This window comes from Aspergillus japonicus, assembly GCF_003184785.1.
Source record: "Aspergillus japonicus CBS 114.51 unplaced genomic scaffold BO86scaffold_60, whole genome shotgun sequence".
NCBI classification, from domain to species: Eukaryota; Fungi; Ascomycota; class Eurotiomycetes; order Eurotiales; family Aspergillaceae; genus Aspergillus; species Aspergillus japonicus.
In genome coordinates, this window is record NW_020291697.1 from 39,038 (window position 1) to 64,866 (window position 25,829).

Here is a 25,829-nt window from a genome sequence, read left to right on the forward strand (position 1 = left end):
TGCATGTATCTTACATAAAGAACTAATGATGCTTCGCTGAACTTTTTCCCTCCCAATCTATTCCGTATAGAAAACCTCATCCAACACCTTCCACCACCCCGGCCCTTCAGCACTGCCCACAGCCCCAGGGATCGGACTCTCCTAGCCATCAAACAAAGTCAATCCGGCGAACCCCGACACCCTCCCCGTCAGGGAGAGGCAGAAAAAAAAAGGAAGAACCCCACATACCTGCATCCCATCCGTCATCGCCCACCACTCGCGCACCTTGGGATTCGCCCGCATCCGCGCCATATCCCCCTCGTAGTCCTCCCCGATATACTTGAACGTCGCGAACAGCGTCCGCTCGTTGTCGAAGAAGATCGAGTCTAGATTCCGGAGACATCAATCAGTGTCAGTCTGCCCCCCTCGGCCCAATCGGTCTCGTCCTGAGTGCCGAGTATATTCACGGTAGGCCGTCCTTTTCGACCCTGAGGGAAATGTAGGCAGGTAGATAGGCAGGTATCTAGCTCCCCGAGGAGGCCCGAGTGAGAAAGGGGGGGGGGGGGAGGGGGAGCACCTACAATCCCGGATATGACACTCGTGGATCTGCCGCAGCACCTCGGGCCAGACGTTGGCGTGGCATTCTTTGTACGCGGCGACGGCGGCGGGTTTGAGGTGGACGATTTGCGCAATGCGACGAGCTGGGGTTGGCGGGGGCATTTTTCAGGTCGTCGGTTCGTGGGTTTGTGCTGGTTGGGGTTGAGGATTTGCTTTGCGATTGTCGCGAGATTGGGAGGAGGAGGAGTGAGCGAAGCAATGTGTTTATGGCGGTTTGGTGTCGTTTGTGAGGTTGGACTTAGGTTCTGGTTGCTTCGTTATTGCTTGTGCTTTTCTGGGGGATTTGGAGATGGAAGGAGGGGTTCGTCGCGGCGGGGTTTACAATACTAGTATAGTGTAACATATAGGCTCGGGGTGTTTTGACCCGAATCGTGGGGTGAGGGGTGGTGATCTTGATTGTTTTGTGAGGGGGGCTTGGCGGATGTATATCACTGCTCAGTGTGCAGGAGAGTACAAGTGTGTTTGGTGAGTGGTGCGGGGAGGTTCCGATGGGTCTCGATTTTGGGATAATTACTCCAAGGGGGTCATGGTTGCTGTTGTCTATACTTCGAATTCGACGGGCGAGGAAGGTATGGGTTTATATATAGTGGAGGGTGGACACCAGATAAAAGTTGTGGTGAGCCAAAGGTCATATATCATATCATGAACCCGAGATTAAGAACATCATAGAAGAGCAGTGCGCGCTTGGTATCCATCATAAAACCAGTCATCAATAATCAAGCAAAATTCGAAGCCAACAACCGCTCTACCGTGGTACAACCTGCTTCTTCGACACGGGTCGGATCCACGACACAAGCACATTCGCCCCGATCGAGATCGCCCCGATGATCCAGAGGGACTTCGAATAGTCCGAGCCATTGTAGCGGAATATAATCGCAAAGATGATCCCGCCAAGGTTGCCCATTCCGCCCACTGCACCGGAGACCACACCTGCCCGTCTGTTAGTATACCCGAGGTTAAGGAACGCTGAAGCAAGACGTACCATTGGCAAACGGAAAGACATGCGGCACCAAGGCGAAATTGGCACCATTGCACGACTCCAGGAAAAATGCGAGCCCCGCGATGAGCCCGAACATGGTGGATTCGGACTTGGGGTTCGTCAGCCCGATCGCCAGCTCGAAGGCCCCCATGATGACGCCAAGGAACACGAGCAAGATCTTCTTCGACCACAGATTCTGGGTCCGTCGAAGGAGCAGGTCGGCCAGAAAGCCGCCCGCTGGTCGGAAGACGACGTTGAGCAGACCGAACATGGCTGCCCATTGTCCGGTCTTGGTCTGGCCCATATGGGGGAAGTTCGCGGAGTAATATTCGCCCAGGTTTGAGTTGATGGCCAGCTCTGCACCGAAGGAGCAGGCGTAAGGGATGGCTACGGCGGCGGTAGAGAGACTGAAAAGTACCCCCATGGCCTCTTTGCGTGTGGGGGCTACCACAGTATCCGTTCGGACGGCATCGAACTCCGCGATGGTCTGGGAATTAGAGCCAAGAGACACGGGCGTTTGTGCGCCTTTCTTCTCCACGTCTGCCATGACGTTTGTCATAGATGGCGTGCTGGAGGGCTGTGCGGACCTCAGGTCCGCCTTGAGGTCGACAATGTTGCCTTCTGACTCGGCAGCCATCTCGCGAGCCCAGAGGTGGCGCTCTGACCATTTACCCGTTGGCGTGTCCTCGCATAAGAAGAGCATCGCCACAGCGATAACCACAATGATGATAAAAGGGACGATGAAAGCAACCCGCCACGCTTTGTGTGGTGTGAGGCCCCGCGAGTAGACCAGCGAATCGTAGACAGCGGGCATCACGAAGCTAACATGCATCAGTCGACGTCTTGCAATGCTGTCCCCAAGAATTGTCAACGTACTATGTGATACCACCACCAGCATTACCCCAGCCTCCAGCAAGGGCATTGGCCATTCCGACAATCTTCTTGTCAAAGAACCCAGTGCACCAAACCTGACAAGGCACGAATGTGCCTCCCAGAATACCAATGAAGAAGCGTAGCGCGATCAGTCCCTTAGGCGTGGTGACCAGACCAGCCATGGCAGTGGGGATTGAACCGCTGAGCAGCAGTCCGATGAACACCAGTCGCGGTCCAAATCGATCACACAGAGGGCCTGCCACGAACCTCACAAGTAGTCTAGACAATCGGTCAACTGCCTGTTGTGCACATATGAGGGTAGGTGTCTTACGTTGCTAGCAGGGCAACAATGTTTGAGTTTGCCACGTCTTGCTGTGTCATGTGCAGGTCTTTTCGGATTGTGACGGTCAACTAGTTGAGCTCCGAGTGTCAGTCGTTATCCTCCATACTGGCCAAGGAGGAAGGCTCCCCCACTCACCAATGGCGGAAAAGCATACCACGAGAGGAATGCAACCATGAAACCCAGCCACGAGAAGAAGAAGACTCTTCCATATCGATCGAATGGGTTGAGAACAGGAATAGACTGTGCTTTGCGATTACTTGGGTTGATCTCCGGCGAGACAAAGAGAAGTTTGACGAAGTCCATGGTCAATCACACCGTGTACGAAGGTGTCTGCGTGGTGGTTTAGGAGTAGAAATTGAAGTACAGGACACACGAAGAGTAATAGGACTATAGGTCGAGCTCGAGGGCACCACAATAGGCAACACCACCAGGGTGCAGAAAAGAGAATAGACCAACGGACCGCTAGGCTAGACGACGGTGCTATGGGTCCGGATGTTTTCCTGTATTCTAGGACAAGGGAGGCGGATTTAATCCAGACTAGGAGGAGAAAATCGCACTTCATATATAGACCATGGTTGGAACCACATCCCAGAAGCATGGAGATATGAGCACAGTATGATGATGCACCTGGCAAGCAATCCCCTATGCCAGAGCAATATCTCTATCTCCTAGGAGATATACAGATGCAAGTCATGACTGTGTCAACCCGAGATTAGGACACATGCCCAGTCGCATATCTCTCAGCAGCTCGTAACAGCACTGGGCAGTGCGGCAGCTGGAAAATCATAATCGAGGCAAAAATCATGAAGCCAATCTGGAGAGCGACGCGCAGTGATCCACTCGTCGGACAGTGCTAATATGGTAGTGGATACCGCAGCTCGTAGCGCAGCAGCAGCACAGGACTAGTCGGAGATGACCTCAGGGTTCGTGGTATGGAAAGAAGATCCAGACCCATTTCCATACCCCATGTCGAGAAGTGGCCAACGAGGGTGATTCATCCGGCCAAGAGATAAGGCAAAGGGACCCTGCACGGCAAATGAGTTGGTTGATAGGCGTGGCGCGGATACTGAGGCTGATAAGGAAGTAAATCTGGGGAGAACAACTCCGCGGAGGTCCCAGGACAGTCAGGAAGGTTTCTGGTTATCTATCAGTAAGGTATCAGCAGCGAGACGGCAGTGACAGGCCCAAGTCGACCGGTAAGTGGGCCTCGGTCCTCAGGCCCATCTCCATCGGCAGCTAGAAAAATTTTCGCTGGGAATAGATCATCCCGGTTTCTTGGTGTTGCTTGACTTTCGTCAACTTGCCTAACCTGCTATAGTCTCTCCTCCAAATTAGTCTCGACTAGTGTCTGAAACGACCTTGCTGAATGGTCATCCATGGTGGGTAGGAGGAGTATTGCGTCTCCATCTCAATGGAGACTCAGAAAAGGCGGGTGTTTCGGAGCGGTGTCATAAGCTCTGAAGCTATTTTTTTTTTCTTCCCTTGTCTCTCCCCTTGTTTTTTTCCTTTTCATTTTTGGTTCATGGTTTCAAGATACATTGCTGAGGTGAATAGATTGTCAGAGAGCAAGCCACGGTTCGTAAAGCGAATCTGAGTGGACGATAGGGGATGGATGATAAGGGGGAGTGTCGATAGGGAGGGTGGAAGTTTGTTTTTCAGGACCGATCCATGGATAAAAACAGTTAGTGGAGATCAGGTGCCCACGCCTGCACAGACCACGCGATGGGCTGATGTTCGGCACTCGTTGGCCATCCAATAACATTCCATACATTAGACAAACTGCAAACGTGATGTTCCGTACCCTAATTTCCTGCCAGGTGCAGTGGTAAGTTAATATGTCCCTCCCTGCTACGGTACTAGATTCAATTGCCTTGAAATAGGCGAGGTCTTGAAATTCGAGAAAAATGATAGGAAAGACAAATGATTGAGCAAGACAGGGAGAAAGTAGGTCACTGTATGCAGTAATTACCCCGTACAGCAAGGCCCCACACAAAATCTCCTTTGCCATTCAAGGAAGCTTCATGGGACATGATGGGATGAGATTATTCTTCCTTATGTTTCCTGTATCGACATGCAGGCTTTGGCCTAAAGAATGCTCCACTCATCAAAATTTACATGTACAGAGGTAGCGTAGGTAATATTGTGCTGTGAACATCATATTGTCTTCGTTAGTTTACAGAATTGGCACACGAGTTTCCAGCCTAAGCACTGGCAACCTCAGGTATCTAACATAGCTTCGTAACAACTTCATTAATGCGAAAATTTGCAACCTCTACCAATCAATCACGCCAGATGGCGCCGCCCGCTTAGTTGCTGGTGTCTTCTCAACCGTCTTCTTTCCACGGATTCCCCGGTACTTTCGGTCATGTTTCTGGAATGGGTCCGATGCTTCTCCCTTCTTCACTTTCCATTTCTCTGTTCCGAGGAGCGAGTCCAACTCATCCACCGGGGGCAGCTTCAGGTAGACCCAGCCATCAGCACGCTCTTCCACGGGAAATGTGGCAATGTTCATGTTCTCGTCATTGGAACAGCGACCCGCCTGCTCCCCGTTAAGCTCGAAGTTGCGCTTGTGATTTGGGCATGATACCCAGTACTTGCCGGCATCATCATCGCCGATCAAGCCATCGGACAGGACAAAGGCACGCTTATGAGGGCACATCTGCTGGGTCGCATAGAATTTGCCCTTGATCTTGAAAACAGCCAGCTGCGTATCCCCGCGTTTGAGGTTCGCGGATGTGATGCCATCCGAGAAATAGTCTGCTTTGATCATAGGCTGCCACGAAAGACCGGACCATTGGTGGCCCTTGAAGTCCGCCTTTGCAGGCTCCTTAGACCAATAGGTGGGTCTTTCTTGGCCACGCTCTTTGATGACCTCGACAGTCTCGACAGTCTCGTCTGTGTTGGCGAATTGTTGGAAATGTTTGCGTCGCTTGGGATCCCGGATCGTTTCCGTCCATTCACAGAAATAGCCGTCCACGAGCTCCTGCATTTGCTGCTCCATCTCCGCGCCAATCCCAAGCTTATCATCAACTACCACCTCCCGCAGATACTCGATTCCACCAGGAAGGTTCTCTATCCAGCGAGCTGTTCGCTGAAGCTTATCCGCTGTGCGAATATAGAAAATGAGATACCGATCGATTAGGGGAATTACTTTCTCGGGCGGCACATCTTTGGCGAGGATCTCCGAGTGCCGGGGCTTGGCGCCTCCATTGCCCCCAACGAAGATATTGAAACCCTTCTCGGTGGAAATTAGGCCAAAACTGAAGGATGTTAGCCTGATGTATCACTGAAGTCGAGGACTTTGTCCGGCTTACTCCTTGTTCTGTGCCTCGGCACATTCTCTTACACATCCAGAAACAGCACCTTTGAGCTTATGAGGAGATCGGAGACTCTTGTAGCGCTCTTCTAGCCGGATGGCCATTCCAACGCTGTCGCCAATACCGAAACGACACCAGGTCGTGCCCACACAACTCTGGAAAGAGATGTTAGTCACTTCTTACAGTACAGCACGAAATCCATCTGATCTCACCTTAACGGTTCGCAGGGACTTTGCATAAGCATGGCCACTCTCCATGCCCGCATTCACGAGTTCTGTCCAAATGTCGAGGAGATCCTGCTTCTTTGCCCCGAACATGTCGATACGCTGACCGCCAGTAATCTTGCAGTATAGGTTGTATTTCTTCGCCACTTGTCCAATGGCAATCAACTTGTCCGCAGTGATTTCACCTCCCGGAACGCGAGGAACCACGGAGAATGTTCCGTTGCGCTGGATATTTGCAAGAAATCGGTCGTTCGTCTCTTGCAAGTCGTGATATCCTTTATCCATGATATGGGGGTTGAAGAGACTCGAGAGAATGGACGCGATCGCAGGCTTGCACAATTCGCAGCCAAGCGACTCGGGGTTCTTTCCGACCGCCCCCATCACATCTTCGAAGGTCTTCAGCTGTTTCACAGCGATAATATTGTACAGATCCACTCGTGAATGTGGGATGTGAATACACACTATGCGGATGTTAGTTTCCAATTCGCAGGAGAAGGGAAGCCAACTTACAGTTGTTCGAGACTTCTTGGCCCATGTCCTGCATGGCCTTGTTGAAGATCGACTGCACTAGGGGCATGCAGCCGCCACAACCGGTCCCTGCTTTAGTGCACGACTTAACCTCGCCAATGGTTTTGCAGGTGCCACTCTTGATCTTGGCAACCAAATCCCCTTTGGTAACATTATGACAAGCACAGATCTGGGTACTGTCGTCACTGCTCATCTGTTAGCCAATGCTTTCAGTATGAAAAAGAGGCAAAACTTACAGGTCGTCTCCATTCTCCTCTCCGTCCTTCTGCGCACCTAGAATGAACTGACTAGGAGGCACCTCTAGCTCCTTTTGCATCTTGACCATTTGGTTCAATTTGAGGTAGTCCTTTGTATCTCCGATCATCATTCCGCCAAGCAAATATTTGCCATCCATGGTGAACAAGTATTTTTTGTAAACACCACTGAAGGGATCTTTGTAAGTGAGTGCTTTCACTGACGATTCACTGTCCACCTCACTGTCTTTCCAGTCGGCTTGAAGTGAGGGCCTTTGGCCCGGCAGAAATTTGGGCCCATCCCTGTCAGCAAAGAAGTCGCCAAAGCTGGCAACATCCACACCTAAGAGCTTCAACTTGGTGCTCAAGTCGGGTCTTCTGAAACTCTTTGGCTCCTTGTCGGGGTTCGTCAAATTGTATGCCAAGACATCGGCCATCTCAATACCCGGCGCTATGATACCAAATGTCTGGTTCTCCCAGCTTGCGCATTCGCCAACAGCATAAATATCCTCCACGGATGTTTGCAGACTGCGAGAAAAGATTAGAATACGATGTGTTGGCGTGAAGCACATACACAATCATACCTTTCGTTGATGACAAAACCTCCTCGTCCCGCACACTGAATGCCGGCGGACTGTCCCAGCTCATCTCTGGGACGTACTCCGATCTGAAATGATGGTTAGCCTGATAACAATTGCAAAGTCAGCTGAGAAAAGAAGCATACAGCAAAGCAAATGCAAGAGCAGTCAATCTCTTCGCCATCCTCGAAGACAATTCCCGTGACGTTGTTGTCAGCGTCGGTCTTGATAGTCGCTACACGTTTCTGGTGCAACACATCCAAGCCCAGCTCTCGGATTTTGCGTGTCACAAGAGTTCCTGCATCTCCGTCGAGCTGTCTGGCTAGAACCCACTTGTTACGGTCAATGAGTTTCACATTCCCGAAATCTCCAAGATCGGTCATGGCCTTGGCAGCTTCTAGGCCCAGCAGGCCTCCGCCAACTGTGACTCCTGTCTCGCCTTTATGCTTGGACGCGAATTCAATGAGATTCTCGAGGTCAGAAATAGTCCGATAGACGAAGATCCCTTTTGCATCATGACCAGGAGTGTGAGTGGGAAGGACGGCATCAGAGCCAGTAGCAAGGACAAGAATATCGTAGGTGATGGTATCGCCTGTTGATGTCTTGACTAATTTGCGTTGGGGGATGATCTCGGTCACCCGTGTATTGAGGTGATAGTCGAAGGATCTATCTTTGACCGATCCATACTGATTGACATCAGTTATCACTCATGTGCACCACCTCATCATGGTTGACTTACCCATTCTGTTGGGTTCAGGTACAAGTCTTCGATCTTGCGGTGTTCGAAGAAGGACGAAAGGCCGACCCGATTGTATGCGACATGAGGCTCCTCCCCGATGACGAGAATATCGTACTGTCGACGATCTGCATCCTGTTTGATGATCTTCTCGCTATAGGATGGCACGGGAAGTCAGCGCGAGCTCCACTTATACTATACAGTCTGGCCGGGAGAGAACACACATGAGTGAGATGGCGACCATGCCCAAGCCTACCACTACGATCTTCTGACGCGCACTCGAGTCATGTCTGCGCGGTTCTGTATCCAAGCTAGGCTCCATCATCAATGACGTCTGGAGGTGGACATTGTGGATAGAGCCAGGAATGACAGGATCGCTGCTCCTGGGTCCATCCAGCAGAGGCATGGTGGCGGAGGATGGGGGCTCAGGAGATCCTGGTGTTGCAGCGGCTCACAAGGAATCACCAGAGAGTTGTCTGTGTCACCAAATGGCCAAGAAGCTTTCTACTCATATACTATTGCTGGTGTCATGATGATTTTCGCCAAGGATGCTGATAAGCGCCCGCAGACAAATTGACTGCTCTGAGGCATTGTCTTTCTCCGTGGCATTACTTTCAGAGGCAGGTTATGAGGCAATCGATTGGGCCAATTTTTAGCCACAATCAGGGCCTCTGCGCCCCGCCAGGTCGATCGTAGGAGCCACCGTTCATGGGTACGAGCCGTGGATCGGAGATATTAGAGCGAATGGATAAGGATTAAGGCACTGGGGGGGCGGGGGGGGGAGCAAGCGCTCAGATACCGTTCTGGACCCAGCGAGGTGAAACTGGGGCGACGAGGAATGAGAGGGTTGATTCTTTGCATGTCTCCGCGGAGAAAGGGTAGGAGATGGGGAAGATGGGGAGATTGATAGTCGGGTGAAGATAGAGGACTGATAGAGAGTAACTGCTGCCAATAGTGATGGTCTTACCAACAATCGTCCCGATGCTTATCGGAAATGCTGATAAGCCAAGAGGATCCACCCGATTGGGTGCATGAGCATTGTGCAGGATATGCATGCATATGCTGAGTCAGATGAGTTCATGCATGCTTTACCTTTGGCTCCTTGCAGTGCAGCTTCCGTCTCCTCCAGGCATTCATTCTTCTTCAACGCATGACAATGATGGATCATGGAAATGGCGCAAATGAACCCCATCTTCCCACCCCTTACGATTTTAGTTACGGCCGAATCGGCCCTCCGATGTCAGACCCGGCCTCAACACCTCACACCTCCTCGTAATCAGTCCGATGGGGTTGGGTGTGGATCCTGTGGATCTCAAACTACTTACCGTCCGGCACCGGCCTTGTTCATCGCTCGTTTTCTGGTTCTCGTCTCATTCTCCGCGGCCAAAATGGACCTTCTTTTCGCTCGATTTCCCATTCGAGTTTTTTCTTTTCTCTCTTTTTTTTGTATTTTCTTTTATTCTTTTTGCCTCTCGCCTAATTATTATTTCCCCTAGCCTCTGGTATGGTCTGGTTTTAGGGGATTTTTGTATCGTCTTTTTTTTTTACTTATTATTTATCCACCACATCAGAATGCGCCAGACCAGAATAAGTCTGTCTTGGGAGGCGAACAAGGACTGGAATTCGAGGTAGACTTCCTCTGCTCCTCACGTCTCTCTCCCGTGTCTGCCATTTCACTTTCTGCTGCCTGGTTATACCTCACTTTGACTCCCCGCGGAAATATCCCTTCCCGGCCCCGTGCAACTATTCGCAGCCAGCGAGACTATTGCCCTGTGCTCCGTGGGTAGACCAGATCCCGCAGGCTACTTGTTGCTTGTTGAGCTAATTCATGTGCCGAAGCTTATAGTTTCCCCCTCGGGTTCCCAAGGTCTGCCAGGAATACTGCTGTCTCTTTGGTTTTGACTGCCCGAGGCTCTCTTATTTCCTGCCTCTTGGTTTTGCAGGCATCCTGTCGGATACATAGGCGTGTTGGAGCCCCGACATAGGTGAATTTACTTTCCCTCATACCCTAGCCGTTTGCCTGGCCCTTGCGCCATCACAATATGACGACCGTCACAGAGGTGAGGACGGAGATCCTCACTGTCCCGCTCAAGTCGGGCCCCATCACGGTAGAGCAGGAGGAGACCTCGAGGCTTGAACTCGCAGATATACCCCTGCCGCCTCCATCCAAAGAGCCTACGGAGGTTCTGAATGTGGACAAGCCGACGCCTGATTACCACGTTCCTCGCGACCCTCGTCTGATCCGATTAACGGGTGTGCATCCTTTCAACGTTGAGCCGCCACTTACTGCATTGTATAATGAAGGTCAGTGGCTCCCAGCATCAGGCCTTGGTCACGGAACGTCCCATTCTGATAGACACCAAAAGGGTTCTTGACTTCTCCGGAACTATTTTATGTCAGAAACCATGGCCCTGTTCCTCTGGTCAAGGATGAAGACATTCCCAACTGGGAGATCAGTATTGAAGGGTCAGTACCATATCTCACGACAATATAGGCCATCATTGGCTGACAATAGATGAAGTCTGGTGGAGAAGCCGCTAGTCTTGAACTTCCGTCAGATACTACAGCAATACGACCAGATTACTGCCCCCATCACCATGGTATGTGCCGGAAATAGACGCAAAGAGCAGAACACCGTAAGGAAATCCAAGGGTTTCTCATGGGGCTCAGCGGGACTGTCAACGGCGCTCTGGACCGGTCCCATGATGGCGGACATTCTGCGCAGTGCTAAGCCTCTTCGGAAGGCCAAGTACGTTTGCATGGAGGGTGCGGACAAATTGGTAAGACTTCACAGCAATCAATAGCTTTTGGTGTCTAACGATATTGCGGTAGCCCAACGGATACTACGGTACATCCGTCAAGCTCAACTGGGCCATGGACCCTAATCGTGGAATCATGCTTGCCCATAAGATGAACGGAGAGTCCCTTCGTCCAGACCATGGTCGCCCTCTTAGGGCTGTTGTACCCGGTCAGATCGGTGGCCGGAGTGTCAAGTGGCTAAAGAAGCTGATTCTCACCGATGCGCCAAGCGACAACTGGTATCATATCTATGATAACCGAGTTCTACCGTGAGTCCCACAGCTTTCCGAGGAAAGACTCATTGTCTGACAATTCTCAGTACAATGGTATCACCTGAAATGTCTGCCAGTGATCCTAATTGGTGGCGTGATGACCGGTATGCAATCTACGATCTCAACGTCAACTCTTCCGTGGTATACCCTCAGCATAAGGAAATGCTTGATCTCTCATTGGCTGGACCAACGTACACTGTCAAGGGTTACGCATATGCAGGAGGTGGAAGGAGAATCACACGAGTCGAGATCTCTCTTGATAAAGGCAAAAGTATGGTCCTCACTTGCCAGTCTTCAAGTCAGTTGAAGCTAACGTTTCTTCAGCCTGGCGTTTGGCGGACATCACATATGCCGAAGACAAATACCGTGAGTTCGAAGGCGATCTTTTCGGTGGCAAAGTAGACATGTCCTGGCGTGAATCATGCTTCTGCTGGATTTTCTGGTCCCTTGATATCGCCATTCCTGAGCTTGCAGATACCGATGCCATTCTCGTCCGGGCAATGGACGAAGCCCTAAGTATCCAACCACGTGACATGTACTGGTCTGTCCTGGGAATGATGAACAATCCTTGGTTCCGAGTGAGCATCACAAAGGAGAATGGAATGCTCTTCTTCGAGCATCCGACTGATCCTACTGGCCCTGGTGGTTGGATGGAGCGTGTCAAGAAGGCGGGAGGTGACCTGGCGAACGGCAACTGGGGCGAGCGTCATGAAGGAGAAGAGCCAGCAGTGCCTGAGGTCGAGAAGGAGGTCAACATGAAAAAAGATGGTGTGACCCGTGTGATCGATCTGCAAGAGTTCAAGAGCAATTCCAGTGAGGAAAAGCCTTGGTTTGTTGTGAATGGGGAAGTCTACGACGGCACCGCTTTTCTCGAAGGTCATCCTGGTGGGGCCCAGAGCATCATCTCATCCGCCGGACTTGATGTATCAGAGGACTTTCTCGCGATCCGTAAGTCAGCCCAGTACCTTACAACGACCGTTTGAACGCTAACCCGCCGACAGACAGTGAAACTGCGAAGAAGATGATGCCCGACTATCACCTCGGTACGATGGACAAGGCCTCCCTGGAGGCACTTAAGAATGATAACGCACCGAAATCCAGCGAGCCACGCGCCGAGTTTCTCCAATCACGAGCGTGGTCGAAGATGACACTAACCAAGAAAACCGAAGTATCATGGGACACACGTATCTTCACTTTCCAGCTAGAGCATGACAAGCAGACTCTGGGGCTACCCATTGGTCAGCATCTCATGATCAAGGTGCCGGACCCAGCCTCCAGCACGGAATCCATCCTCCGCTCCTACACCCCGATCTCGGAAACCAGCCAAGAAGGCACGATGGATCTGCTGGTCAAGATCTACTTCGACACCCCGACCCTGAAAGGCGGGAAGATGACCACGGCGCTGGAGAAGCTGCCCCTGGGGTCGGCCATCGACTGCAAAGGCCCCACGGGCCGATTTGAGTATCTCGGCCACGGCAAGGTCCTCGTCAGCGGCAAGGAGCGTTCCGTGCGCTCCTTCAAGATGATCTGCGGCGGCACCGGGATCACGCCCGTCTTCCAGGTCCTGCGTGCTGTGATGCAGGACAAGGCGGATCCCACCACCTGCGTGGTCCTGAACGGCAACCGACAAGAGGAGGATATTCTGTGTCGGGCAGAACTCGACGCCTTCGCGGCGATGGATGACACGAACAAGTGTCAGATCATTCACACCTTGACCAAGGCGCCGGATAGCTGGACCGGTCGTCGCGGACGCATCTCGGAGGACATGCTCCGCGAGTTCGCGGTCAATGACGGAGAGAGCATGGTGCTGGTCTGTGGCCCCGAGGCCATGGAGAAGTCGGCCCGCACGATCTTGCTGGCGCAAGGATGGGCGGAGTCCGACCTCCACTTTTTCTGATTCTTGGTCGGTCTGTTCTGTTCTGGGGGTCGTGATCGTCCGGTGGGGTAGACCCTACATTCGTACCTGTCCGTGGCTTGTAAATATGGTATTGTTATAATAGATGCGTCGATACCAGCTGTCCACATATGTCCAGTAAATCTAACTTGAGATACTAGCTTTTCCACCCCTTCTTGTCCATCGAGGCAACCCAGCGGAAACGAGTTTGGGCCGCTTACTGAAGGTTTTCCACCGTCCATCTCATCCTATGATATTATGTACTACACCTCCCTATATACATCCACATTCCCTCATACTAGCTCTCCATAACACCCAACTACGCAACCTAGATATAACCCTACATCGTCTCACCAAACCGCAGACCCACCGAGAATCCCACCCTCAATAGTAAAACTTCACCTCCAACCGCGCCAGCAGGTGATCAAACACGCTTGTGGGGCCCTCCCTGCCCAACGCTTCCCGTCCGGTAAACAAGGGGTCCGGCTCAACACCACCACGACCTTCCACCCCCCTCAAACACGCCAGAAACCCGGCGACCTGCTTCCGGAACAAAAGATACAAGCGACGCACCTCCTCCACGGCGTGGGGACCCCTCACGCCCTCCGCGCCATCGACCCGCGAGAAAGGCGCAAACTCCAGGATCGCAGTGAAGCACGCCTCGAGCCAGCGCCTCGCTTTGTCCACTTGATTGTTTTTATGTTGTTGGGGTAGTGACGGTGGAGGTTGAGAGCTCTGATCCGGGTACTCCTCGACCTCGCCGCTCAACATCATCGCCCGCAGCATCTCATCCAGCATGGCCTCGTGCATCGCGCGGAGCCGCGGCACCGAGCCGGCGGCGGCCTCGATCGCGCCGTCGATATCCCCGCGGTCCAGAGACGCCTCGACGCGCGCCAGACGGTCCTGAAAGCGCGTCCACGCCGCGCCGACGGCGACCTGGCAGCAGTAGTCGCCGACGGCGAGGACGAAGTGCTGCGCCTCGACGCGGAAGCGCTGGTAGATGTTGTGCGTGTCGCCGGACAGGGAGGTGCGGGCCGTGGCGTCGCGGATCAGTGTCGTCGCGACGGAGACCATGCGCTGGAGGCGGAGGAGGTGCTTGAAGAGGAGGTCGTATTTGGCGAGGGCGTTGGCGGTGAGGATCGTGGCGAGGACGGTGGTGGGCGGGGTGTAGATTAGCCGGAGGAAGTCGAGGGCTTCGAGCGCGTGCGGGTTGCGGGCGCGTTGGGTTGCGGCGGGGCTGAGGGTGCGGATGGAGAAGCTTAGAGTGTCGTTGGGTTGGGGGTGGTTGGTGGTGGTGGTGGAGGAGGAAGATTCGTCGAGGAGGCCGATCAGGACGAGGCGCAGTTCGGAGCTGGCGGGGGGCCAGGTGTCGCGGCTACGGGTCCCCAGGCGAAGGCCGGTGTGGACGGCGGTGCGGACGACGCCGGATTTGCGCTCGCCGCTGGTCATTTCGGGGTCGAAGAGGGCGTGGAAGAGACGGGTGGTGAAGAAGCCATCCCCCAACAGTTGGAAGCGCCATTGGAGGGTGAGGTGGGTGCGCAGGTGGTGTTCTTTGAAGAGCATGTGTAGGCAGGAATAGTCGATGAGAATGGCTTGAGAGGATAGGAGCGGCGCGAGGGACAGGTAAGGCGTGGATGTTAATTCGGGGCTGAGCTCGTGGCTCTGGGTGTGCGGGGACTCGAGGTGAGGTGGGCGGGCTTCTTCGATCAGGCGTCCGAGTCGACTCTGCGATAGAGCCGCATCGTCTGGCAGGAGGTCGGCTGTCTTCGAAGCCTTGTCGATGTCGAGCAACTCGAACGCTCCGTCAGTCTCGCTATCCGTCTCGAGGTTCGGAGCAAATGACGTTGCAGCAGCGTGTGTGTCGAGCTGTTCACCTCGGTTGTATTTCAGGATTGCAGCACGCAGCCGCGCCTCGTAGTCAGATGCCTTCCTCTGGATCTTCTCGATGTCAAACCAGGTGCCAGCACAGTCAAGCTTGACAGATTCAGCACCATAGGTCGCGTGGCTTGCAATGGGATGTTGTGGGTGATTTCCCTTGAGAAGCCGTAAACTCCGTCCAGTTTCGAAGATAAGCTGCGCCTGGTCCGAAGGAACGAAAGATGGCATCAGATCTGGAAGGAATCTATAGTCGACTGTTGTCGCCCTAGATGAGAATGTATGGTTATCCGTGGTCTCGCGAAACACGAAGGTCCTCCCGCTGGACGCGAGCTCAATCGAAGTCGACGTCTCCGGCTGGAACCCCACCCAAGTTTCCACATAAGAGAGCCAAGGTTCCATAACCCGGGCGATAACTTGTCGCAGAAGAGGCTCCATCTGGCCAAAGACCTGCGAGAAGTGGGCCGCTCGTTCAAGGACAATGGAGATCAGCTGGGTCTCGGATACTGCGCCCTGGACAGCGTCAACTATGCTCGCTAGCACGTGCACGAGATCACCACATTGCGCGAAGAGGCTCTTGATCTGAAGGAGTGAAGCAATATGGCTGGCATGTTTGGCGAGTTGCTTTTCAAGGGTGTAGATGATGACCGCTGCTGCGCTGGAGAAAGCGCTGAGTGTCGATAGTTCGTTCGATTTGACAGGAATCCTGTCTACGAAGCGTCGAATGTTCTGCATTTTAGTTCCGCACTCAATTAAATCAGTTGTGACCGCCTTGAGCGCAGTATAAGTGATGCCGGAGATGCGAACTTTGTTGTGCACGGCCTCGAATGTGTTGTGTTGTTCATTGTAGCGAAAGAACCTGGAACCCCAGCCCAATCCGAGTCTAAACAAGGCCTGGAAATAGACATTGTTGCGAACAATGAGATGCCTTTCTAGGTTATTATTGTTCTTAGCAGCTTGATGTGCTAATGCCGCGTCGAAGCCTTTGGCGCCGGACTCGCTGAAATATGCGGTTACTGGCTGACGGTGGTGTCGGTCAAGGAACTTCTCCCAGGAATTAAGTGAGACTTCATGACCAGGATTATGCAGAGTGTTATCCAGGGCCCAGATGTCGTCCGGAGGCTGTTCTCCATCTTCCGCTTGTTCCGTTTCCTCGCTTTGATCGAAACTCGTTCCGAACTGGCTTTCGCTCGAGGTATCTAACGTCGGTAGCAGTGGGGGTTCCGGATCACAGAAGCTGGTTTCGAAAACATCGAGCTCAGGTATCCGAGGCGCAACCTTGTCAAAAAGGTCTAGAGGTAATTTGAAGACTCCGCCGGAGAGATCTAGTCAGTTTTACAGTGAGTTAGTCCATCTCGCGCGCAATTTTGCGGGAACAATTGTACACACCTGGTAGCCTCTCATCCCACGGCAGGACCTCCAGTGGCTGCAGACATTGCAGAGTGAACTCGGAGAGTCTCCACAGACCCTCGCTCGAGAACGGGTCCCTGACATACTCCTCCGAGTCCATTGTCACTGGTCGAATAAGCACACCGCACACCACAATGGCCTCTGAGCAAAGGGCTGCTCCAAACAAATCGTCATCGTCGGGAAGTTGCGACGCGTTTGACAGCGCGAGATCACCGGCTCACTAATAGGTTGGTGACCTGAAACGGGTTAGTTTCCCCCAGGCTAAGGCACGCCCGGGCCACCGCTTGTTCGGGAAACCGAGAGGAGGAACTTGGAACTTGGGAATTCAGCTTCGCCCGCAGCTAACTTGCTTTGCTTGCATCTGCAGACGACGAGCGCTACAAGGAAGCTCAATCGACCAAATCACCGCGATACTACCCCCTCTCTTAGCTGTTCTATCGCTCACTCACTTCTCATCACACGCGCGACACACACCAATAATCACTATGCCCCCTCGAAAGAAAGCCAAGCTCACCCCCCCAGGCGGCACCACCGAGCCCTCCTCCGCAAGCGCCGCCGCCCCCCCGGGGGGAACCCAACCGCCCGCAGACTACGACCCAGTCACAGACCCTTGGACAGATGAGCAAGAGACAGCCTTATTGAAGGGGATTATCAAATGGAAGCCCGTCGGTACGTCGGCCGCAACGATCCCACTCGAGAATTCTGAAACGCAATTGCGAATCTGCTGTGGGCTGACCGGTGGTACCTGACAGGCATGCATAAACACTTCCGCATGATCGCCATCTCGGAATTCATGAAAAGTCAAGGATACGCGCCCGCCAATGCAGAACACACTCGAATCCCCGGGATCTGGAAAAAGCTAGGCACCTTGTACAACCTACCAGCTCTGGATGAACGTGTAAGTCTCTTGGGTTTGTGTCATGCGCACCCCTCTCCCCCGCCCCGCCGTCTTTGGGCGCGTCGCGGCTTGCACTGAATGTTGACGCAATTGCCATGACGCGCAATTCAGGAAGATTCCTTGATCACCGATATCCCCGAAGATGTCGACGGAACAAGGGAGTTCTACTGCCCATTCGAGCTGCCCGAAGACGAATACGGCGACTTGATGTTCGAGAGGAGATTGGCCATGGAGGGATCCCCGTCGCCGGATCCGAGTGGACCGGCGGACTCGCGAAGAGGGAGCACGGTGGCTGATACGGATGGTATGTGTGGGTTGCGAATGAACCCTAGCCTCTCAGGTCTTCGACATGGGCGCGCGCTGGGAAAGCTCCATGTTACCGGTGGTGAAGGCTTACTGATTGTCTTTTCCTGCGTTTTTAGAACCCCGCTCGTCTCCCGCGCCGTCGCGAGGAAGGAAACCCGGTCGTGGTGGACGGCAAGGAGGGCGCGGTACGCGCTCGTCGCGACTGCAGGTTGAGATCGAGACTCCCGGGAAGGGTTCAGGCAACGGCGAGGACGATGGGGATTCGGTCGATGAGTCGGACGATGGCGATGAGGAGGGTTCGGACGGGGCCAAGGACGATAGCGATCCCGACGAAGAGGCCGATGGAGATGCCGGGGGCTCGCCGACGACACGCAGCACGCGGGCGCAAACGTCTCGGTCGAAACAGAAGGAGAAAAAGGGCGCGGGAACAGGCACGAGACGAGGCGGCCGGAGACGACAGGCTTGAGGAACGCCGTTCGGTGCGCGCATGATTGTTTTTTGTTACTACTGCAAGAGTTGATACCTGGAGCTAGGAGCTGGCGTTTGGGGTTTGTCTATCTTTGTACGATTACCTTTGCCTATTTCAGTATCACCGCATTTCATGTGATATCCATGAATTCTCATCGGATTCTTGATCATGCTCTCCAAGATTGACCACAAATATCATGAAGGGTCACTGTCATTGTACATGCACCCAAGCACATCACAGCCTTTTAAGACGAGAAGAGATAATATAGCATCTACATACATTGAGGGACATATAGAAATTTGAGTACACATTTAGTCTAGTCATTCACAGGCTAAAGGAAAAGAACAAGGTATAAAGAGGGAATAGTACAATCGTAGCTGAATCCCTTACAGACGCGACATGATGGCCTCGGCGTACTCGTGGGTCTTGGCCTTACCGCCAAGATCACCGGTGAGAGCCTTACCCTCGGCAAGGGTGTCGAAAGTGGCCTTCTGGATACGAGCAGCGTGCTCGGTGAGACCCATGTGCTGAAGCATCATGATACTGCTCAGGAGCAGAGCAGTGGGGTTGGCAAGACCCTTGCCAGCAATGTCGGGGGCGGATCCGTGGACAGCCTCGAAGATCGAGCACTCGTCACCAATGTTACCGGAGGGGGTCAGACCGAGACCACCGATGAGACCGGCGCACATGTCGGAAAGAATGTCACCGTACAGGTTGGGCATGACAAGAACCTTGTCGTTGTAAGGAGCGGGGTCGGTGACGATCTTCAGGCAGGAGTTGTCCAGAAGCTCGGCGTCGAACTCAATGTCGGGGAACTCCTTGGCAATCTCGCGAGCGAGGTTGAGGAAGAGACCGTCGGACATCTTCATAATGGTGGCCTTGTGCACAACACGGACCTTCTTCTTGTTGATGGAGCGGGCATACTGGAAGGCGAAGCGGAGGACGCGCTCGGAAGCCTCGCGGGTGATGAGCTTGATGCTCTGGACAACACCGTCGACGACGACGTGCTCAATGCCGGAGTATTCACCCTCGGTGTTCTCACGGATCAGGACGGTGTCGACGTTGTCGTAGGGGGTCTTGTAGCCGGCAATGGAGCGGCAGGGACGCACGTTGGCGAAGAGGTTGAAGGTACGACGGAGGGTGAGGTTGAGAGAGACGTGTCCCTTACCCACAGGGGTCTGTTGAGGGTGCTTATTAGCCCATGCTTCGATGGTAGCAACCGTAGAATGCGGAACTTACAGCGAGGGGACCCTTCAGGGCAACGTAGTTCTTCTGCACGCTCTTGATGGCCTCATCGGGAATGGCGGTCTTGCCGTCCTTCAGGATGGGAGTGACATCGACGGGCTCCCACTTGACAGGGGCCTGAATAATGATATTGGTGAGTATTGGGTGATGCGACACACAGATAGTCGAGAATGGGAGAGCTTTACATTAGCGGCAGCGAAGATGTCCTTCACCGACTGGGAGATCTCGGGGCCGATACCATCACCCTCGATCAGGGTAACAGTGTATTTTCCCTATAACGAAATCGTTAGAGCCATGTTTAGGTGGATTTCCGTACAATATTGTTTGCGAATCCAGGGAAAAAAGGAGGAACTGTCGATGATCGCGGCGGAAGTTGCCGGACCAAAGGACATGGACGGGCAGGTATGGGGAAAAAAAGTTCAGGCGGTTGGCCCGGAGCGCGACATACATCAGAACCCTTCTGTCCCTTGAACTTAGCGACGCGCTCGTCGGCAGCGGCGGAGTAGGAGCGAAGCTATACAAATGGTCAGTTCCAGAGATCCAGCTTGTCGCAGAACGGACGGGGACAAAGGCTCTGTCCGATCCTTACCTGAGAGAGAGGCGACACAATGCGAGGGGACACACGTGTGGTCCGCAAGCATTGGCGGGCGGGAGCGACAAAGTTTCTAGCAGCGATCATTGTGACAGATCCCCGGAAATACAACGACGGACAGGCGAAGGGATAAAATTAAAGGATTGGTGAGGAAAGAGGGGAGAGGTGAGGAGAGAAAGAGGAGAGAGAGTAGGTGGAGAGGAGAGGAGAGGAGAGGAGATGGGAAGGATGGGAAGGGAAAGGCGGCGGGCACGGGCGGTCGGTGCGGGCGGACTGGCTTTGCTGTGTGAAAGCAGTTTGAACCTGAAAGAGTGTGAACTTCCCTGCCCAGTCTCGGCAGCGCCGCTCCCGGTCCGACCAGACCAGCCATCCAGGCATGCCGTGTGTGGCCGTTTTGTTTTGGCCAACTGGACCCACGATCAGATAACTGACGAGGCTAACGAGGCTACGTATTCCGAGTCTCCGACCGTCCCTTGTCCTTGTCAGGCCTGCCAGGTGGTGATGCAGCACTCCATGCAGCAGTAACCTACTCCATAGTGCTGGAAAACACGGCACGTTCTACGGAGTAGCTTTATCCACTACTCATGCTATCCTTGCCTTCTTAGGAAATCTGACTTCTCTCTTTTCCACGCTTGCTCCACTATCTCACCTAGACTACCTATACTGTACAGCTCAGCTGCGTGTGACTGTATGACCCTGTGACAGCCTAATTGTCTTCTCCTTAGTCTGTCGCACCCTTAGCACGACCACGACCACGACCACAACCACTACCACCACCTCCTCCTCCTCCTCACCACCCTCCTCCCTCGGCCATCCCGTTTGTCTTCACCATGGCCGAGGTCGACGTGGCCAGCTACTATAATCTCCCATCGGCTTATCCTGAAGAATGGCCCGCAGAGTTAGACGAAAGCGATCCAGAGGAGGCCGAGGCGCTGGAACGACGCGGCTCCCGCTCGGAGCGATCTCGCTATTTCGCCTTGGAACGCAACAACAGCACTCGAAAGAGTGTCACCCTAGGCTCATTCAAAGGCAATAATGGGCGGGAGAATCTCAAGGTGGACGAACCGGATCCCCTGGGAATGGGCGATAGCGTGCTCAAGATCCTCAAAGCTCGAGGCTTATCTCTGGACGAAGAAAGCCGTTTACGAAACCAATTCTTGCTCTCTTCAACCTCGTTCTCTCCTTCACTGTTTCTTTCTCAGGTGCATTCCGATGCGTCGATACAATCCCTCCTCGATGGCCTCGATTGTCTCTCCCGATCCATCGACCAGAAGTCCGCATCCCTCAAAGTCCTCGTCGAAGCGAACTTTGAGCGCTTCGTCCGAGCAAAGGCCACGATCGATAGCGTCTATACGGAAATGAAAACTCAAGGTCAGAAGGAGGAATTGTTAAGCCCTCAAGGTCACCGCAGGTCGGTTGGACATTTCCGAAACCTTTCCGGTAGCAGGCACAGCATCTCCACTGCCGCCATTGCAGAGGTTGGACCCGGAAAGAATGCTCTCACCAAGGAGAGCGAGTACGGCATGAAGGGTATCCGGGTGCCTCTGCTGGAAGCGTCCGTTAAGGCCGAGGAGGTGTGGGGGCCAGCTTTGGGCGGTCGCGAGAGAGAGCAGGTGCTGAAATCAGTAGTGGAAATGATGGAGAAACACCGGGATATCTACGAGATCGGCGGGCAACTCTCTAAGTCGATCAAGCAGCGAGATTATGATTCCGTGTTTGAGCAATTTCGCAAAGCCCGCTCTCTTGCGAAGACCGCTAAGAACATCGCCGAAACCGCGACAGGGAGGGACCGGCCACTGACCGATGAGGAAACGCACGTTATCTTAGCCATGGGAAGAATGTGGATAGATGTGGACCAGCAGATTCAAGCATTCAAGCGTGATCTGTGGAGGCGTTTGAGCGACGCGCCTACAACATCGACGACCATCACAGCAACTGGCCCAGTCGAGGAGCACATGGAGTTGATATGTGCTCTTCTAGAATTAGGGGTGGATGACAATCCTATCTGGGTCTGGCTTCTGAGCCGATATGATTTTCTCAAGACCAAGATCATAGCTTTCTGCGAGCGTTGCAAATCAGAGATAGAGATCTTGAGACGTCGGCTTGCTAGCGGTGAAAAACCGACACCTCAAGCAGTGGCCTCATATCTACGCCTAGCACCACGCGATAATTCAAAAGAGAACGAGTCAATGCGAGATACCGATCAGGTGACTGAGTTGTGGGGGTGCATCAATACCTACTTGACCAGGCTTTTGTCTTCTCAGGGGGGCCTTCTCGGTGAGGTTTTCGATTTCTGGGAGGTAGCGCAATCTTTCATCGACGGCAGCAAGCAAAAGCTTTTACCAGCCGGGTTCGAGGGGGAGAGCCGTAAGCACCACCGGCTGTCCTCTAGTGATGTGAGGGATCTGCAGAAAGGCGCCGTTGAGCTTATTAACTTGATTCGCGAGAGTGTGCTGTCCCTATTTGCTGACCCGCCGGTGGACGATGTGTCTCTCCTCACGTCTCCGATTTCCGCAGCGAGTCCGAATAGCCCAGGAAGCCTCGGAGTGACGCCCACAGAATCGCGGTTCAAGTTGGACCCAAAGAACATGCCCTTTCCCACTCCCAAACGCGGGGAATATTGGGAAGACTATGCTTTCTGGCCGCCCTTTTCGAACTCTGTCAGCGGTGTGCATTATCTCGGTCAATTTTTGGTGACAATTGGAACAGCAGCCAGTGAAATGGCCGCTTTGGAGCCGGTGTCGAATAGCGGCAATACTCACGATCTCCTCAAGTCGCTTGTCAGTGTCGCGCGTGAGCGCTCCGTGCGTGTGGCCTGCGCAGCCTGGGGCAAAGATGCCGAAATTTGCAAGATGCTTGAAGACTGGACACGAGATCCTGAAAGGAGAGATCTGACGAAGATGCCTGGTCTATTCGTTTCCTTCGAGAATGCCATCATTAGTGGCATGCAAAGAATACTCTATATCTCGGAAGCCATGGTGAAGGCGGGCTCTGTAGATATTGTTACACAGCCCTCTAACAAGTTGTTATTCATGGTGCGCGGCCAGTTTGTGTCGAGCGTCTACAAAGCTCTCAGTGGGCTCGTCGAGAATGCGGAACATCCCGCATCTACAGACGGGGAAGATGAGTGGGTTCTGGCTGGACCGACGGTCGCCAAAGCCACAACTGATCCAGCAACATCCCTGCTGATAGCAGACGCGGTTGATGTTCGTGATCGTGTGAGTACTTGCTTGTTTCTCTGACATATCTGACTCGTTGGAAACTGACTGTGACATAGAATGTGCGCCTACTCTTGACTTTATCGAACATCAAGGCCTTCCAGGCAAACCTCGTTCCCCAGCTGGTTGCATACTTTGAGAACTCCTTTTCAGTGAAATTGACCGAAGAGGCGAAGACCATCCGGGACGTACTCGGCCAGATAGAAGATCGTTTGTTCCAATCATACACCAAGCCGACCATCAATAAACTAAACTCGACAATCATTGAGAGCATTGCTGGGCCCGATTGGGAACCAGCTGGTGACTCGCGGCCAGAGCAGGTCCGCCCATATGTGTATAACGCGATGCTGGCACTTGTATTGGTTCATACCGAGATCACAACCACAATTCCATCCACCTTATTGACCACAGGAAATCGCTCACTCTCGGCCGCACAATCGCCTCTGCTATCGGTTATCCTCACATATCTGTTGACCCAAATATCAACGTCTCTTTTGACCGCCTTCAGCACACGGTCCCAGTACACGCTCGCGGCTTTGATGCAAGCGACGCTCGATACCGAGTTCATTGCGCAAACCATGTCCCAATACTCAACTGACGAGGCATCAGCCATCCAGAGTCAGATCTATGTGGAATTGGATCGCCGAACCACTCACGAAGCTCGCGCCCGACTGCAGTCAGAGCTGAGCGAAATGCGGGTCACCCTCAAGCGATTGAGAGAGAGGACCAAGGGGGAATTTGCTTGTTTCAGAAAACCACGCAGCGGCGGAGGGCACAAAACTTCCGCATGAGTATTCTTCCAGACTAGCTATGTTATGCATATGAGTTCTAAACAATCTCACACAACATACATGCGTAGATGCATGCACCCGAGTATGTACAATAAATCAATCAATTTCGAACTCTTATCGTAAGTTCGCGGGTATCATAACTTTTTACCATTCTTGCTCCCTCTTCATGAATCGCGTCCCTTTTCCAAAGCTCTGCCTCGTTTGTTTTTAAGCCGACCCAACCATGCGTTGCACCCGACTCAGCAACACCGTGCTCTCCCTCCCCAGTCTCCTCTTCCCACTCTGATCCGGCTTCTTGGCCCGGGCCATAGCCTCCCGGTCCTTCTGCCGAAACTCCCTCTCCTCCCTCCGCCTCTCAGCCTCCTGCTTCCGTCTCTCCGCCAGCTCTATCTCCTTCGCAAAAGCCGAGGGCTTCGGTTTCCGGACCCGACGGCCCCCCCGCGCATCGCGGCCGCTGTTGTTGTCCGCTCGTTGCGCAGGCTTGGGCTCCGGTTCGGGCTCGTTCAGCATCGCCATGCGGTCCGGGTGCAGTTCCAAGGACGCGGGCTCGACTTCTTCCTCCTTGTTATCATCCTCATCGGCCGTGTAGATGGGCTTGGGCGGCGCCGCCGCCAGCGCTTCGTCGCGGATTTTGGCGTACGCTTTCTTGACCTTGGCTTTTTGGATCAAATCGGACTTGATCTTCTGGGCTGTTTGTTGGGGGGGGGGGGGGGGTGTGCTGGTTAGCGAAGTGTCATGGGGTCTCGAGATGATGGGGTGGTGGAATTGGAGTCAGTGGGAATGACGCAAGATCACTGGGCAAAGTAGTGGAGGAGGGGTTAAGGAAGAAATGCGACATACTTTTGCGACGATAAGTGCCATCGGGTAGATTGGCTGGGCCGACGGAGAAGCCCTTTCGCTTTTTGACTGGCGCATCGGCGGCGGATGGTCGCTTTTCTTCGCGGGTGGTCTCGTCGCGGGTGCGTTTGGGGGCCATGGTGGATTTTTTGAGGTGGTGGTGGTAGTTGTGATGGTTATAGTGTTGGTGATAACTGTTCAAGATGTGATTATGGTTCTTGATACTTTAGGAAGGCGTTTGCTTGTCTGGCCCGGAGTTTCAACGAGACAAAAAAAAATGGACGTGATAAGGCCAAGCCAAGTCAAGACGGTGTAGGTCACTGTAAGAAAGTATCGGGCAACAATTGCGACAACTTGCTGTCCCACCTGATTGTTTCTCTGGGAAAATGGGCCAAAAGAAAAAGTTTAGCAGCAAACGGGGAGAAGAATCCCGTGCCGCAACGACCGCCGGAAAAAGTTGGAGTCGTACAGTACAGAATGGTCCTCGTCAGGTACAGGACTGTAACTGTACAAAGTACATGTACAAGGAAAGGTCGGAGAACTGTAAGTCTTAGTTACAAGGATATTTCGTGAGTTGTCACCAGTAGACAAGTGACACGATATCTCAGGTGCACACAATGTGGCAGAAATTAGAATGCACTTAAGAGGAGGAGCAAGTCATATTTCATATTTCTAGAAGAACTCGTGGGACAAGGAGAGGGGGAAAGCAAGAAAGAGTAAAGACCGTCACGGGAGGTATTGTTTCATTCCGGCCGCCTTTTCGCCCCCTCTCCCCCCCCTGCGGCTTCTCCTCATTCTTATTCTTCTTTTTATGA

The 25,829-nt window shown here is 53.3% G+C and overlaps 10 protein-coding genes across 10 annotated transcripts; 4 read left to right on the plus strand and 6 right to left on the minus strand.

The window, feature by feature from the left end:
• Position 1: 1 nt before the first annotated feature.
• On the minus strand, positions 2-962 carry BO86DRAFT_345579 (L-rhamnose mutarotase). Its single transcript, XM_025669213.1, has 3 exons — positions 561-962; positions 229-365; positions 2-141 (listed from the first exon to the last, which is right to left on the minus strand). The coding sequence occupies exons 1-3, from the start codon at positions 697-699 to the stop codon at positions 58-60; spliced, it is 360 nt and encodes a 119-aa protein (XP_025524133.1). The 5' UTR covers positions 700-962; the 3' UTR covers positions 2-57.
• A 380-nt stretch (positions 963-1,342) lies between these two features.
• BO86DRAFT_321152 (MFS transporter) lies at positions 1,343-3,095 on the minus strand (the record flags this gene model as incomplete). Its single annotated transcript, XM_025668331.1, has 5 exons — positions 1,343-1,527; positions 1,580-2,397; positions 2,453-2,728; positions 2,781-2,860; positions 2,928-3,095. 5 exons carry the CDS (start codon positions 3,093-3,095, stop codon positions 1,343-1,345), a joined length of 1,527 nt encoding a protein of 508 aa, XP_025524134.1.
• Positions 3,096-4,920: 1,825 nt separating this feature from the next.
• niiA (nitrite reductase niiA) lies at positions 4,921-9,161 on the minus strand. The gene is made up of 9 exons (XM_025672697.1): positions 8,633-9,161; positions 8,412-8,562; positions 7,819-8,358; positions 7,679-7,761; positions 7,098-7,622; positions 6,844-7,046; positions 6,322-6,794; positions 6,107-6,264; positions 4,921-6,052 (listed from the first exon to the last, which is right to left on the minus strand). Exons 1-9 carry the CDS (start codon positions 8,812-8,814, stop codon positions 5,065-5,067), a joined length of 3,303 nt encoding a protein of 1,100 aa, XP_025524135.1. The 5' UTR covers positions 8,815-9,161; the 3' UTR covers positions 4,921-5,064.
• Positions 9,162-9,578: 417 nt separating this feature from the next.
• BO86DRAFT_192662 (uncharacterized protein) lies at positions 9,579-10,566 on the plus strand. The gene is made up of 2 exons (XM_025666685.1): positions 9,579-10,036; positions 10,255-10,566. The coding sequence occupies exons 1-2, from the start codon at positions 9,693-9,695 to the stop codon at positions 10,391-10,393; spliced, it is 483 nt and encodes a 160-aa protein (XP_025524136.1). The 5' UTR covers positions 9,579-9,692; the 3' UTR covers positions 10,394-10,566.
• On the plus strand, positions 10,451-13,557 carry niaD (nitrate reductase NiaD; the record flags this gene model as incomplete). Its single annotated transcript, XM_025676147.1, has 7 exons — positions 10,451-10,712; positions 10,775-10,874; positions 10,930-11,188; positions 11,241-11,476; positions 11,527-11,750; positions 11,804-12,427; positions 12,481-13,557. 7 exons carry the CDS (start codon positions 10,451-10,453, stop codon positions 13,374-13,376), a joined length of 2,601 nt encoding a protein of 866 aa, XP_025524137.1. The 3' UTR covers positions 13,377-13,557.
• Positions 13,558-13,611: 54 nt separating this feature from the next.
• BO86DRAFT_450426 (tubulin gamma complex associated family protein) lies at positions 13,612-16,845 on the minus strand. The gene is made up of 2 exons (XM_025676795.1): positions 16,638-16,845; positions 13,612-16,573 (listed from the first exon to the last, which is right to left on the minus strand). Exons 1-2 carry the CDS (start codon positions 16,756-16,758, stop codon positions 13,758-13,760), a joined length of 2,937 nt encoding a protein of 978 aa, XP_025524138.1. The 5' UTR covers positions 16,759-16,845; the 3' UTR covers positions 13,612-13,757.
• A 154-nt stretch (positions 16,846-16,999) lies between these two features.
• Positions 17,000-18,450, plus strand: BO86DRAFT_391923 (uncharacterized protein). The gene is made up of 4 exons (XM_025672698.1): positions 17,000-17,327; positions 17,411-17,556; positions 17,668-17,860; positions 17,979-18,450. Exons 1-4 carry the CDS (start codon positions 17,144-17,146, stop codon positions 18,326-18,328), a joined length of 873 nt encoding a protein of 290 aa, XP_025524139.1. The 5' UTR covers positions 17,000-17,143; the 3' UTR covers positions 18,329-18,450.
• A 52-nt stretch (positions 18,451-18,502) lies between these two features.
• Positions 18,503-20,510, minus strand: BO86DRAFT_391925 (isocitrate dehydrogenase (NAD(+)) IDH2). The gene is made up of 5 exons (XM_025672699.1): positions 20,166-20,510; positions 20,025-20,090; positions 19,762-19,848; positions 19,571-19,693; positions 18,503-19,509 (listed from the first exon to the last, which is right to left on the minus strand). Exons 1-5 carry the CDS (start codon positions 20,253-20,255, stop codon positions 18,718-18,720), a joined length of 1,158 nt encoding a protein of 385 aa, XP_025524140.1. The 5' UTR covers positions 20,256-20,510; the 3' UTR covers positions 18,503-18,717.
• Positions 20,511-20,608: 98 nt separating this feature from the next.
• Positions 20,609-24,226, plus strand: BO86DRAFT_345599 (exocyst subunit SEC5). The gene is made up of 2 exons (XM_025669214.1): positions 20,609-23,386; positions 23,446-24,226. Exons 1-2 carry the CDS (start codon positions 20,999-21,001, stop codon positions 24,175-24,177), a joined length of 3,120 nt encoding a protein of 1,039 aa, XP_025524141.1. The 5' UTR covers positions 20,609-20,998; the 3' UTR covers positions 24,178-24,226.
• A 54-nt stretch (positions 24,227-24,280) lies between these two features.
• On the minus strand, positions 24,281-25,276 carry BO86DRAFT_192758 (uncharacterized protein). The gene is made up of 2 exons (XM_025666686.1): positions 25,018-25,276; positions 24,281-24,866 (listed from the first exon to the last, which is right to left on the minus strand). The coding sequence occupies exons 1-2, from the start codon at positions 25,151-25,153 to the stop codon at positions 24,385-24,387; spliced, it is 618 nt and encodes a 205-aa protein (XP_025524142.1). The 5' UTR covers positions 25,154-25,276; the 3' UTR covers positions 24,281-24,384.
• Between the last annotated feature and the right edge of the window lie 553 nt (positions 25,277-25,829).